General features: G+C 37.9%; 1 protein-coding gene across 3 annotated transcripts in view; it reads right to left on the reverse strand.

Annotated features, from left to right (window-relative positions):
- Positions 1–14,203, reverse strand: part of LOC123528487 (protein cereblon-like) — a 30,321-nt gene continuing 16,118 nt past the window's right edge. For 2 of the 3 annotated variants that reach the window (XM_053522092.1, XM_053522093.1), the window contains 7 exons: positions 9,518–9,723; positions 8,588–8,791; positions 7,881–8,061; positions 4,881–4,946; positions 3,268–3,468; positions 1,364–1,557; positions 1–343 (listed from right to left, as the gene is read on the reverse strand). In XM_053522092.1, the coding sequence (XP_053378067.1) occupies positions 166–343; positions 1,364–1,557; positions 3,268–3,468; positions 4,881–4,946; positions 7,881–8,061; positions 8,588–8,791; positions 9,518–9,723 (1,230 nt within the window). In that variant the 3' untranslated portion in view covers positions 1–165. The remainder of the gene's footprint in view (positions 344–1,363; positions 1,558–3,267; positions 3,469–4,880; positions 4,947–7,880; positions 8,062–8,587; positions 8,792–9,517; positions 9,724–14,203) is intronic. The other variant, XM_053522094.1, reaches the window with a different exon arrangement.

The raw sequence follows: 14,203 nt of genomic DNA on the forward strand, positions 1-14,203 counted from the left end.
TAAAAGTATTACAATGGATTTATTTAATATATCACATTACAGGTGTCCATACATCTCTATCCTTCTTATTTCACAATTCACATAACATGGCTTAAGTGACCTCTTATCTTGCTTTCTCATAGATCATACGGCATAGTCATCCGTTTTGCTTCATATACATGTGTATCACATGACAGGTGTCCAGTCACCTTTATCTTTATGATCTGGATCAGACATTCCAGGTATAAGCGAGGACCGACACAGGCCCCAAAATTTATGAGGGATAAGGTCTTTTCTTCTTGTTGTGAACTTCCAACCCATGTGAGCCGAACATCTCTTACACTGTGCGATAGTCCAAGCATACCTGCAGATAAAACATGCATCAACAAAATAGTAAGCTGCATCAACACTACTGAAATTAATCAAGGGTTATCTAACTTGGTTACTGACTAAAATCATTGTGTAAAGTTTCAATCCAATAGATGTAAAGGTTACTGAGCTACAGCTTGAAAGTTAGTTGCAAAAAAGGTTTAGTCGAAAATAGGCTGCAATTTATATTAAATTCAAACAAAGAGTTATCTAGGTTATATCAGTAAGTCTGATGACCAGGATGCACTGTGTGAAGTTTCAAGCCAATAATTTGTTACTGAGATACAGCCTGACAGTCGTATGCAAAACTTTTACCAATTTTTCTTAGTCAAAAAAGGGTAAAATTTAAATTTATCCAAAAGGTATTCAGCCTGGTTATATCAGTAGTTTCGATGATTAGGGAACATTGTGGAAAGCTTTAATCCAAAATATATACAGCTGTTACCAACCACAAGAGGACTTTTATATACCACCCTAAACTTTGTAGTCAAAGCTGTCTTACCCACTTAGCTAGCACAATCAAGGGAGCATAGGACTACACAAGCGACCACAGGTTCAATCCCCAGACAGGACAAACATCATCTGATCGAAGATAACACCACTGAAGTCATTTGTACCTTCAGGGAAGACGTCAGGTACTTGAAAAACAACATAGCACTGGTACGGAATCAAGCTACACTGTTAACAGCAGGTTACTGTAAAAGCATATATTTTTGCTGGTTCAAAATTTCTCAAATTTGAAATTTTGAGTATGTTCGTGAGGTTTAATATTTGCAAAATTTTAAAAATGGTATCCTACTTGAATTGTAGTAATGGTGAATATTTATGCGAAGATTAATTTTCGCAATATGTAGGGTCTCGTGATTATAGCAAAATTTAAACCCTCATGAAAATTTCTGCTTTTACAGTAGTTTACTAGCATAATGCCATATCAAACCTGCCAAAAAATATACTTTCCCACCTAATGGCAGACATTTATACCAGCGAAGTTGTAAAAATAAATTTTTCACATTACCCTGGGAACCAGCTATGGTCTGTTGAAGGTCGGCCAATCAAGTTTAAGTTTTCTGCTTGGTGAACTGTCACTGTTTCATGCACGTGACCTCCAGGGTTGACGTATGCTGACAGTGGCCCAGATACTGACATACTGAATACATTGGACATGTCTGCTATCTGCTCATTGCAATCTTTGCAGCATAAAATAGAACACTGAAACAGAAAACCAAATTCTGATGTATTTTTGATATCATGACAAATCTATTTCGATTATTAAACTGATACCTTAACACTGTAACTTGCCACACTGTACTGCAAACACTTATCAAGCCTGTCATCCTAGATTATTACAATACATTTGGAGAACAGTCTCAAAACTCTATATGGTTATTTCTATGCAACATTTTAATCTGACCAATGACAAGGCTTGCATTCTTAAACTGTTTTTTTTTTTTTTCAGTTTTATAAAACTAAAGCCTGGCTGGAAACAGACTCGGAGACTGATCAGATATTTAGCAAAAGGTTTAAGACCTACTTCATTGATGAAAACCATTAAAGTAACATACTTAACTATCATCAAACCAGAAGCCATCTTATCTTGAAATAAAAATTTTAAACTGATGAGATTAAAATTCATCTAACAAAAGGTATATTCATCTTCTAATAACTGAAATAGAATGAAAGTGCACAAGCTTTAGCCTGAAATTCTAAGTAACTAAGAGCTGTCACTAATGGTGACAAATGCCCCTGCAGCGCCTTGACCTTTGACCTTGATCTTTGACGTGGTGACCCCAAAGTCAATAGGGTCGTGTACTCAATAAGTACTATTAGCATGTGAGTTTAAAGGTCCTGGGTGCAGTGGTTCGCGAGTAAAGTGCCTTCATGCAAAAAGTTAACATTGGCCCCTGTGACCTTGACCTTTGACCCCAAAGTCAGTAGGGGTCATGTACTCAGTAAGTACTTTCAGCATGTGAAGTCTGAAGGTCCTGGATGCAGTGGTTCACGAGTAAAGTGCCTTCATGCAAAAAGTTAAGTTGGCCCCTGTGACTCTGACCCCTGGTGACCCCAAAGTCAGTAGGGGTCATGTACTCAATAAGTACTATCAGCATGTTAAGTGTGAATGTCCTGGATGCAGTGGTTCGTGGGTAAAAAGCCTTCATGCAAAAAGTTAACGTTGGCCCCTGTGACCTTGACCTTTGACGTGGTGACCCCAAGTCAATAGGGTTTGTGTACTCAATGAGTACTATCAGCAGGTGAAGTTTGAAGGTCCTGGTTGCAGTGGTTTGCGAGTAAAGTGCCTTCATGCAAAAAGTTAACATTGGTCCCTGTGACCTTGACCTTTGACCTGGTGACCCCAAAGTCAGTAGGGGTTGTGTACTCAATAAGTACTATCAGCATGTAAAGCTTGAAGGTCCTGGGTGCAGTGGTTCGCGAGTAAAGTGCCTTCATGCAAAAAGTTAACGTTGGCCCCTGTGACCTTGACCTTTGACCTGGTGACCCCAAAGTCAGTAGGGGTCGTGTACTCAATGAGCACTATCAGCATGTGAAGTTTGAAGGTCCTGGATGCAGTGGTTCGCGAGTAAAGTGCCTTTATGCAAAAAGTTAGCCTTGGCCCCTGTGACCTTGACCTTTGACCCCAAGTCAGTAGGGGTCGTGTACTCAATGAGTACTATCAGCATGTGAAGTTTGAAGGTCCTAGATGCAGTGGTTTGCGAGTAAAATGCCTTCATGCAAAAAGTTAATGTTGTGACTAACGAACGAATGAACAGACAGTTGAAAACTAATATGCCTCCCTTCGGGGGCATAAACACAGGTTTTTTCCATAAATGTGCTGGCTGTAATCTTATTACAAGAAATATCTCCCCTTTCCTGTTATCCCTTTAATTCTATATATTATCACATCTCAGCTCTGTCAAAACATACCTTACAAATAATATGCAGTGCACATCTTAATCTCTGTACGGCATTATTTATACTAAGCAGGTGTAACTTTAGGCTATCATCTAGTGGAATATTCTGCGTGACCCAGTACGACAATTTGGTGGCATCTTTTGGTAATTTATCTGAACTCAGGGTATCATCCCACTTCTGTAGCTCAGTCTTAACTCTCTTCATTAACAGTTCCTGGTTACAGAAATCAAAACACGTTTAATGATATATTTGTAGTAGCAGTTAAATTATTAACTACATAACTGTTTAGTGTAAAAGTTAAAAAAAAGTTTGATGACTATAGGTCAAAGCATTCTTTAGTTATTCAGTGAAAATGGTTTTCAGTCTCAAGGTAATTATGACCTTGACCTTTGACCTACTGACCCCCTAAGCAACAGGGACCATAAATTTCAATGACAGTAAACCAAAGCTTTCTTTAGTTATTGAGGGGGGACCATTTTCATTCTCAAGGTCACTGTGAACTTGATGTATGACCTACTGACACAAAATCAACTGGATTCATCTACTGATCACAGGCAATCATCCTTTTCAGTTTGAGGACAGTACATCAAAATGTTATTTAGTTCTTGAGTGGAAACAATATTCAGTGTCATGGTCATTAAGACGCTTCACCTACTGACCTCCAAAACTATATTGGTCATTTACTGACCACAAGCAATCATCCTATGGAGTTCCGAGTCCTGACTAACTGTAGGCCAAAGGGTTCTTTAAACCAGATGCCCATTGGCAACATGGTTGAGCCCGCCAGCTGTCAAGATCCAACTATGACCAGGACCTTTGAGATAGGAACCTGGGGTCTGCACACAGCACTCTGTCTTACCGAGGTTAACATTCATGCTAAATATATACAAGATTGCTCCATGCATGTCAAAGTTATGGTTCGGGCAAACAAATCCGGATGCACGCACATACACCGAACAGCCATTTGGACGGCTATGTCTTCACTTCGCAAGCGGGCTCGACAAAATGACTGGAAAACAAATTGTCTACCAACCGACAGACAGGCCAAAACAACATATTCCTTCCTCTTCATGGGAGTCATAGTTAACAGGGGCCATCTGCTGCCCATAAGTATTATGCTAGCAAAGTTTGAGGAGAATATGTCCATCAGCAAAGTGTCTGCCAGCCATGTTTGAGGATTGTAGGTGAAGGCATTCTAAGATATTGAGCACTAAAAATCACTGTGACATTGATATCTGACTGATACATCTCAGACATGATGGGGGTAATTCAAAATAAATAGGGGTCAACCTCTGCCCATGAGTAATGGGCCTAGCAAGTAACAGTCAACCATGACTTCTTGTACACTGGCATAAAAATTAATATGGATCAGCTATTGCCAATAAGCAAGTTTGAGGATAACAGATCAAAGAATTTTCTTATTTTACTGAGTGGAAACTAAATAGCTGACAATTTGACAGACAGATGGATGGACGACCCGTGCCATCACATAATACACACCTTCCAGCATATCAAAAATTTAACATAAAATGAAATCAGGTAAATTTCATCACTGAAAAATTGAAACTGTTGACAGATTTTATTCACTGTATGTAAAGATGGAGTTCTTGAAAACTTGAACTTACAGTGTCATACATTTTATATACCCAGGGAGGCCACCATGTATAATTTGCTGCACTAAATCTGTTTATCTGCAAACAAAAGTATAAACAGGTCATTTAATGAGTAATAAAACAGTTCCAATGTGTTTCACAGTAAACAGAGAACATAAACATAAAGCAAATATACACTAAGCAAAGTTCCTGTCACACATAAACCAGCTTTCAAACCAATACTGAATATAGCTGTCCCTAAAAAATTATGGTGTAACCATAACTTCTTTATATACTCTTCTAGGAATAGGGGCCTTCATGGCCGAGTGGTTAAGTTCCCTGACTTCAAATCACTTGCCCCTCACTGGTGAGGATTCAAACCTCACTCTGGGCATGGAATTCTTCATGTGAGGAAGCTATCCTGCAGGCATATGGAAGGTCAATGATTCTACCCAGGTTCCCACCTGTGATGAAATAATACACAGAGGAATACCAGGGGTCTTCCTCCACTATCAAAGCTAGAAGTTAGCAAATAACCTAAAATTGTGTCTGTGCGGTGTTAAACCAAACAAAAAACAAGAGGGTCAAGATGGCCCTAGGTCGCTCACCTGAGAAACATACCATAACAGTTTAAACATGTTTGACCTAGTGATTTCATGGAAACAAATATTCTGGCCAATTTTCATTAAGATTGGACCAAAAATGTGGTCTCTTGAGTTTAAACAAGTATTTTCTTAGATATGACCTAGTGACCTAGTTTTTGACCCCAGATGACCCATATTCGAACTTGACCTAGATTTTATCAAGGCAACCATTCTGACCAAATTTCACAAAGATCAATTGAAAAATACAGTCTCTATCGCATACACAAGGCTTTTTTTTATTTGACCTAGTGACCTAGTTTTTGACCCCAGATGAACCATATTCAAACTCGACCTAGATTTCATCAAGGCAATCATTCTGACCAAATTTCATGAAAATCAATTGAAAAATACAGCCTCTATCGCATACACAAGGTTTTTCTTTGATTTGACCTAGTGACCTACTTTTTGATCCTAGATGACCCATATTCAAACTCGGCCTTGATTTCATCAAGGCAATCATTCTGACCAAATTTCATGAAAATCAATTGAAAAATACAGCCACTATCGCATACACAAGGTTTTATATAGATTTGATCTAGTGACCTAGGTTTTGATCCTAGATGACCGATTTTCAAACCTGGCCTAGATTTCATCAAGGCAATCATTCTGACTAAATTTCATGAAGATCAATTGAAAAATACAGCCTCTATCACATACACAACGTTTTTCTTTGATCTGACCTAGTGACCTAGTTTTACAACCTAGATGACCCATTTTTGAACTTGGCCTTGATTTCATCAAGGCAATCATTCTGACAAAATTTCATGAAGATCAGTTGACAAATACAGCTTCTATTGCATACACAAGGTTTTTCTTTGATTTGACCTAGTGACCTAGTTTTTGACCCCAGATGACCCATTTTTGAACTTGGCCTAGATTTCATCAAGGCAATCATTCTGACAAAATTTCATGAAGATCAGTTGACAAATACAGCCTCTACTGCATTCACAAGGTTTTTCTTTGATTTGACCTAGTGACCTAGTTTTTGACCCCAGATGACCCATTTTTGAACTTGGCCTAGATTTCATCAAGGCAACCATTCTGACATAATTTCATGAAGATCAGTTGACAAATACAGCCTCTATCGCATACACAAGGTTTTTCTTTGATTTGACCTAGTGACCTAGTTTTTGACCCCAGATGACCCATTTTTGATACTGGCCTAGATTTCATCAAGGCAATCATTCTGACAAAATTTCATGAAGATCATTTGAAAAATACAGCCTCTATCACATACACAACGTTTTTCTTTGATTTGATCTAGTGACCTAGTTTTTGACCCCAGATGACCAATTTTCGAACTTGGCCTAGATTTCATCAAGGTAATCATTCTGACCAAAATTCATGAAGATCAGTAACTGTTGAAAAATACAGCCTCTATCGCATACACAGCTAAATGTTGACAGAAGACAGACAGATGACGGACATCGAGCGATCACAAAAACTCACCTGAACAATGCTCAGGTGAGCTAAAAATCTTCTAGAAATAACTGCCTCTTATATTTCTCACCTACGAGTGCATTCTGAATAACCTATCTCACTGTAGTAAATGACAATTTTACTTTATTTTTTGTCAAATTGCACTAGTTTTCCTAAGTATTTTTATATACATACCTCTTAATGTCATTGTTATTATATATTTTGAATAACGCTGTTATCAGTATAATTGATAAAATGGTCAAAAGAGGTGAGGAAACAAATCTGCAATACCAACACCAACTGAGGTATGGTAATAAAGAAATCCATTCAAAAAACAAGGTAGAACCTTACTGTGAAATCATTAATACTTGTGGCAGACTAACTTTAATGGCTTTCGTAGTTGAGTCAATCCACATATTTAATCCCAGTAAACATGTTAATTAAATTCCTATTCATTTTCTCTAATCCACTATGGATAGATTCGAGTTTACCACCCTTTATTGAGGCAATACTATATTGTATAAATTACTATAAATCCAAAAATAAATTAGTAAAAGCAGACCTTTAAGCGGCAACAACTTCACCAAAATGAATTTCAACCAAAAAATTATGACAATATGTAAAACTAACCATCGCACTGAGCAACCCCACAAAGTTTGCTTGAAATCTCACCAGTAGTTCAAGAGGAATAGTCCTGACAAACTTTTGTGTCAGACTGACGGACAAGACAAAACCAATATATCTCCCCGTACATGTGGGGCAACATAGCTTCTGGTATGTAGAGACATACTGACAATCAATGCATGTGGAGACATACTGACAATCAATGCATGTGGAGACATACTGACAATCAATGCATATGGAGACATACTGACAATCAATGCATGTGGAGACATACTGACAATCAATGCATGTGGAGACATACTGACAATCAACAAGTACTAAATTCAGAAAGTGCAGACTTACAAACCTTAGACTTTGGTGTCATTTTCACACAGGAGATAATTCGGCCCTGTCTATCCATTGCCACCTTAAAATCCTCCTCATGGTCTTCTAAACAACACAGCTTACAGTGTATATGTGGTTGAACTCCTTGAAACACCTCACCTAACTCTGTATCTGGTAACACTTTCACTGTCCCCATAATGATTCTGAAATTTATTCCAAAGTTAAATGGTCAAAACTTTAGTTGTACTACTAAGCTCTTAGTATTTAAACTACTTTCAACAAGTAGCTGCATTCAATAAACCCTTGATGCCCCCGGTGGCATCCTTGTCGATACAAAGCAAGCTAAGTCCAAAACGAGGTCAAGTTCAAGGTCAAGGTCAAACTGAGGTCAGGTGATGTCTGAAGATGAGGAATGGTCACAGGTTACATCTGCATTAGTATCAAGTCATTCTAGTTAGGGGTATTGATGCCAGACGAAATGGTCCCATTTGGTTAACCTCGTACAGACGGACAGGACAATCACTATATGCCTCCCGCATCAGTAGATGCCAGGGGCATAAAAATGTTCCAACTTCATTTTACAGCAGTAGTTCTGTTTGGCTATACAAAAACTAACGTATGTTTAGCAACCCTGGGCTGGTAGGTCTTTGGCTGACTGGTCACTAATTCTGGAAATTAGTTATTGTATACCGAACATCATTAATCTTTATTTTGTCTTAAATTGTTTGCCTCGCATTGATGAAAGCCAGAACTTTAACATTCACTCGCCCAGTTATAGTTCTCCTGTACTCTTTCAGCTCAAATCTCTGGCGGCCCTGTGCAAGAACAGTAATTGTTGAAATACCAGAGGCATCATCCATCTCATTTTTAACCGAGTATATCTCTGCAGTTGTACCAATGCCAGCTATAATATGACGGTATTCCTCGTCCATCCTGAAATTACATTAAAAATGATCTTGACACTTCTGCAGAAATACAGAAGTGAATGGCAATCCAGCTATCCACAAATATTCTTCTGACAAGGGTTAGAGCACGTTTCCTTTTTCCCTTAAGCTGACTCGTGTTCAAATATCAAGACCTGGGGAAAATCTCCACTTTCTTGTCTCATTAATACCCCTTAACAGAGATATACTGAAAGAAATCTTGATATTTCTGCCATCCACATTTTTTAAATAAATGTGAACAAATCAATCCAGTGAAACTACAATACTAGTGTTGTTGTTGGGCATTCTGCTGTTGTTACGGACACTAAGGCAAGTCCCAAATTTGAGTAACTGGAAAAAGCCACACACTGCCACCCGATTAATTAAATGTCTAAAATTTGGATCTAGATTATAAACATTTAATCGGTCTAAAAACTGGTGCTCCAAATGAGGCATTTACAGCATATAACCAGTCTTTTTAACACTAACCTCTGACTGTTTTTTTCTAAACACATTCCCAAAATCGACCAATGGCAAGGCTGCATTCTTAGACTAGTCTCAAAACTCACCTTTTGTATCTCCATCATAGAAGACTTAAGTCTTACTTCTCCATATGGTATTATATAAAGTAATACACTTCTGTTAGACTCTAGACTGAAAACCAGTCTATACCAGTATATATGCCACAGCAGATATATATATATATACTGCCAATCATTATGATTCTATAACATACCTCAGAGCAACTACCCCGAATGTTTTATCTGTGGAATCTACAACGCTCTTCAGCATGGCCACTTCATGTTGGTTGTGTGAGTACAGTGGTATAATGTGGCCAGGTACCAGTATAGTGCCAGGTAGGGTAACCAGTGGAAGTTCTATAACTGAATCATCTTCTAAAATTGTTCTACCACTAATTTCTTCTAGATCAGTTCCAAGGTACTAAAATGCAAATAAAAAAGTTCATTTATCTGAGCGAGCGTACAAAATATAATACTGACAACTTTCAGAAAAAAGATTTTACAACACAGGTTTAGAATCTGCATCAGTCATTAATAAGAATAACTAGAAGCTGCTTTTGTTAAAAAGCGCATGTCTCCCCAATGCATAGTCGTATATGCAAGAAGTCAATAGGGGCCAAGAGCGAAAGTCAAAGAGACACTGATGGTTGGCTGCAATAGGGACAACCTACTTGGCATGTCCAATCATCCCATTAAGTTTCAACATTCTGGGCCTAGTGGTTCTCAAGTTATGAACTGGATACGATTGTCCATGTTCGGGCCCCTGTGACCTTGACCTTTAACAAAGTGACCCCAAAATCATTAAGGGTCATCTACTCTACATGTACAATCATCCTATTAAATTTCAACATTCAGGGTTAAGTGGTTCTCAAGTTACAGACCAGAAAATTGTTTTCCTTGTTCAGGCCCCTGTGACCTTGACCTTTCATGAAGTTACTCCAAAATCGATAGGGGTCATCCCCTCTGCATGTCCAATCATCCTATGAAGTTTCAACATTCTGGGTCAAGTGGTTCTCAAGTTACTGACAGGAAATTGTTTTCCATGTTCAGGCCCATGTGTCCTTGACCTTTGTTCAAATGACCCGAAAATCAACAGGGGTCATCTACTCTGCATGTCCAATCATCCTATGAAGTTTCAATATTCTGGGTCAGGTGGTTCTCAAGTTACAGACCTGAAACAGTTTTCCATGTTCAGGCCCCTGTGACCTTGACCTTTAAACGCAGTGACCCCAAAATCAATAGGGGTCGTCTACTCCATAAGCCCTGCCATCCTATGAAGTTTGAAGATTCTAAGTCAAACGGTTCTCCAGTTATTGATCAGAAATGAAGTGTGATGTACAGATGGAGGGACAGGGCAAAAACAATATTTGGGGGAGATATAATTATTTTCATGAAATATTCCATTACGAATGTTATCTAGACTTTTCCTGACCGTGTCAATATGATTTCTTTAAACAGTTTCGATCATTTTAAGGTTTATTCTATTCTGAATCAAATTTTCCATCTATGAACGTTTCTGATTTACAAAACAACAGAGGTATATTCAGTTTCTAAGCAGGGTTGGCAAAAACCCAGGTTTTAAACATATTGCCCAGCCCAGTGGGTAATACTGGGAAAACCCAGGTTTTACTGGGCAATAGTGGGCAGTACTGGGTAATATGATATTTCAGTTCATACTTCAATACATATTTCAACACTTTAGTTGACATACAACCTAAATAGTGACAACAGATACCTGCATACCTAATGTTGTAATACCTATAAAAATCTATTGAATAGACATTATTATGATGATGACTGAGCAATTATTGAGCAAGATTAAGGGATTAAAGTTAGAAGTGTGAATAACTTAAATCTGGCCATTCAGTTTCCAATTTAGATCACACAGTCATTTCTATCATATAACCATGAAACCTACGTACTCTTTGTGGAATTGTTTTAATGTTACTGAGGAATGATTATAAAAAGATTGCAAAATATAAAGACTGTGGCACTGTGGTTAGTGCCAAAATTGAGGGACTGAAAGCTCATACACTAAAACGTTGCAGTGTCACCAGTGTGTTGGTTTTAGATCAGCCTAAGACCACTTTGTCCTGCAATAAAAACCTTCTAGATTTGCCAGCATCTGGGTCAATTGAAAGGGTGTCTTTAAATTATGGTATTAATTCAGAGAAAACTCAGACACAGACTTGGGACCAAAAAAAAACTGCAGAACTTGTGTTCTGTTACAGAAAGGCTACTGATGTTTTACAAGATTGTCCATGGACTGGTTGCAGTGCCAATGCCATCTTATATTTTTTACCTCCCACCCGGCTCACTAGACATATGCATTCCCTATCATTTCGGCAAATTCAAACACCCTGTAATTATTACAAGTTCTCCTTCTATCCGGCTACCATCATACTCTGGAATTCTTTGCCAGCTGACATTGCTCAGGCACCTACCCTGGGCCAGTTTAGGCAAGGGGTAACCAAGCTGGGCCAGGACTTCTGAGTGACCAGGCTGTTTTTAATCCTTTTACTGTACATTTCGCCTTTTTACTAACACTATCAGCTTTGTCTCAAATTCTCACAAATACTTTATGTATTACTTTATTTCTCTTGTACATTCCTGCTTTTAAACTCTTATGCACTGACGCGCACCTGCATAAAATACTCACAAGGGTGTCATGCAGTATTTATAGATAGATAGATAGAAAGCTTCGTGATAAAGAAGAACTAGACTGTTAGACTACCATATGCTAAGCAAAATCTAGTTGTGACCTAGAGAGATCATTCAATATGTGATCACTGACAGTGTGTAGATTATATATAAAAGTAATACTGTGTCGTTTATAAATTCATGTGAAAAATGTTGAAAGGTGTTTACTTTCACATAAAAATATTTTGTTGTGTAAAAAAAAAGATAATTTTAATAACAAGAGATAACAGAGTGATCTTGGCGCCCACCTATGTGCCATTTTTGAGTGTTCCAAATTTCAAGACTTACTGACTAGCTCAAGGTCAAATTTCATTTCCATACACAACACTGTGCATGTGGTCCAAATCCGAAAGCTGTAGCTTGAGAAATGTGAAAGTAGGTCACTAGGTCAATGTCAAGGTCAAAGTTTGTTTGGTACACAATAATATGCATGTGGTCTAAATTTGAAGCCTGTAGCTACAGAAATGTGAAAATAGGTCACTAGGTCAATCTTAAGGTCAAAGTTCATTTCAGTACACAAAACTATGCAAGTGGTCCAAATCTGAAGGCTGTAGCTTGAGAAATGTAAAAGTAGGTCACTAGGTCAAAATCAAGATCAAATTCTATTTCGGAATACAAAACTATGCATGTGGTCCAAATTTGAAGCCTGTACCTTCAAAAATGTGAAAATAGGTCACTAGGTAAATGTAAAGGTCAAAGTTCATTTCGATACACAAAACAATGCATATGGTCCAAATTTGAAGGCTATAGCTTGAGAAATGTAAAAGTAGGTCACTAGGTCAAAATCAAGGTCAAATTTTATTTCAGAATACAAAACTATGCATGTGGTCCAAATTTGAAGCCTGTACCTTAAAAATATGAAAGTAGGTCACTAGGTCAATGTAAAGGTCAAAGTTCATTTCAGTACACAAAACTATGCATGTGGTCCAAATTTGAAGGCTGTAGCTTGAGAAATGTAAAAGTAGGTCACTAGGTCAAAATCAAGGTCAAATTTTATTTTGTAATACAAAACTATGCATGTGGTCCAAATTTGAAGCCTGTACCTTCAAAAATGTGAAAGTAGGTCACTAGGTCAATGTGAAGGTCAAAGTTTTTTTCGGTACATAAAACTATGCATGTGGTCCAAATTTGAAGGCTGTAGCTTGAGAAATGTGAAAGTAGGTCACTAGGTCAAAATCAATGTCAAATTTCATTTTGAAACACGGAACTATGCATATGGTCCAAATTTGACGCCTGTACCTTCAAAAATGTGAAAGTAGGTCACTAGGTCAAAATCAAGGTCAAAGTTTTTTCCAGTGCACAAAACTATGCATGTGGTCCAAATTTGAAGGCTGTAGCTACAGAAATGTGAAAGTAGGTCACTAGGCCAAAATCAAGGTCAACTCATGTCAAGGTTCATCTTGCCACTCAAAAATATACATGTGGTCCAAATTTGAAGGCTGTAGCTACAGAAATGTGAAAGTAGGTCACTAGGTCAAAATCAAGGTCAACTCATGTCAAGGTTCATCTTGCCACTCAAAAATATACATGTGGTCCAAATTTGAATGTTGTAGTTATTGACAAGAACATTTTAAAAGCTTTTCCCTATATAAGTCTATATGAACCATGTGACCAACGGGGCGGGGCCATTTTTGACCCTAGGGGGATAATTTGAACAAACTTGGTAGAGAACCACTAGATGATGCTACATTACAAGTATCAAAGCCCTAGGCTTTGTGGTTTGGACAAGAAGATTTTCAAGATTTTTCCTTATGTAAGTCTATGTAAACCATATGACCCCCAGGGCAGGGCCATATTTGACCCTAGGGGTATAATTTGAACAATCTTAGTTGAAGACCACTAGATGATGTCACATACAAAATATCAAAGCCCTAGGCCCTGTGGTTTTGGACAAGAGGTTATTCAAAGTTTTTCCCTATATAAGTCTATATAAACCATGTGACCCCTAGGGCGGGGCCATATTTGACCCTAGAGAAATAATTTGAATCATCTTGGTAGAAGACCACTAGATGATGCTTCAAACCAAATATCAATCCCTAGACTCTGTGGTTTTGGACAAGAAGGTTTTCAAAGCTTTTCCCTATATAAATCTATGTAAAATATAGAAATAAACAAAGGGCCATAACTCACTCATAAATTCTTGAACCAGTCTGATTTTCAGGAGGACACAACTAGGGTACCAATACATCATTCTGACAAAG

The sequence above is a fragment of the Mercenaria mercenaria genome, chromosome 13 (genome assembly GCF_021730395.1).
Source record: "Mercenaria mercenaria strain notata chromosome 13, MADL_Memer_1, whole genome shotgun sequence".
Lineage (NCBI taxonomy): Eukaryota > Metazoa > Mollusca > Bivalvia > Venerida > Veneridae > Mercenaria > Mercenaria mercenaria.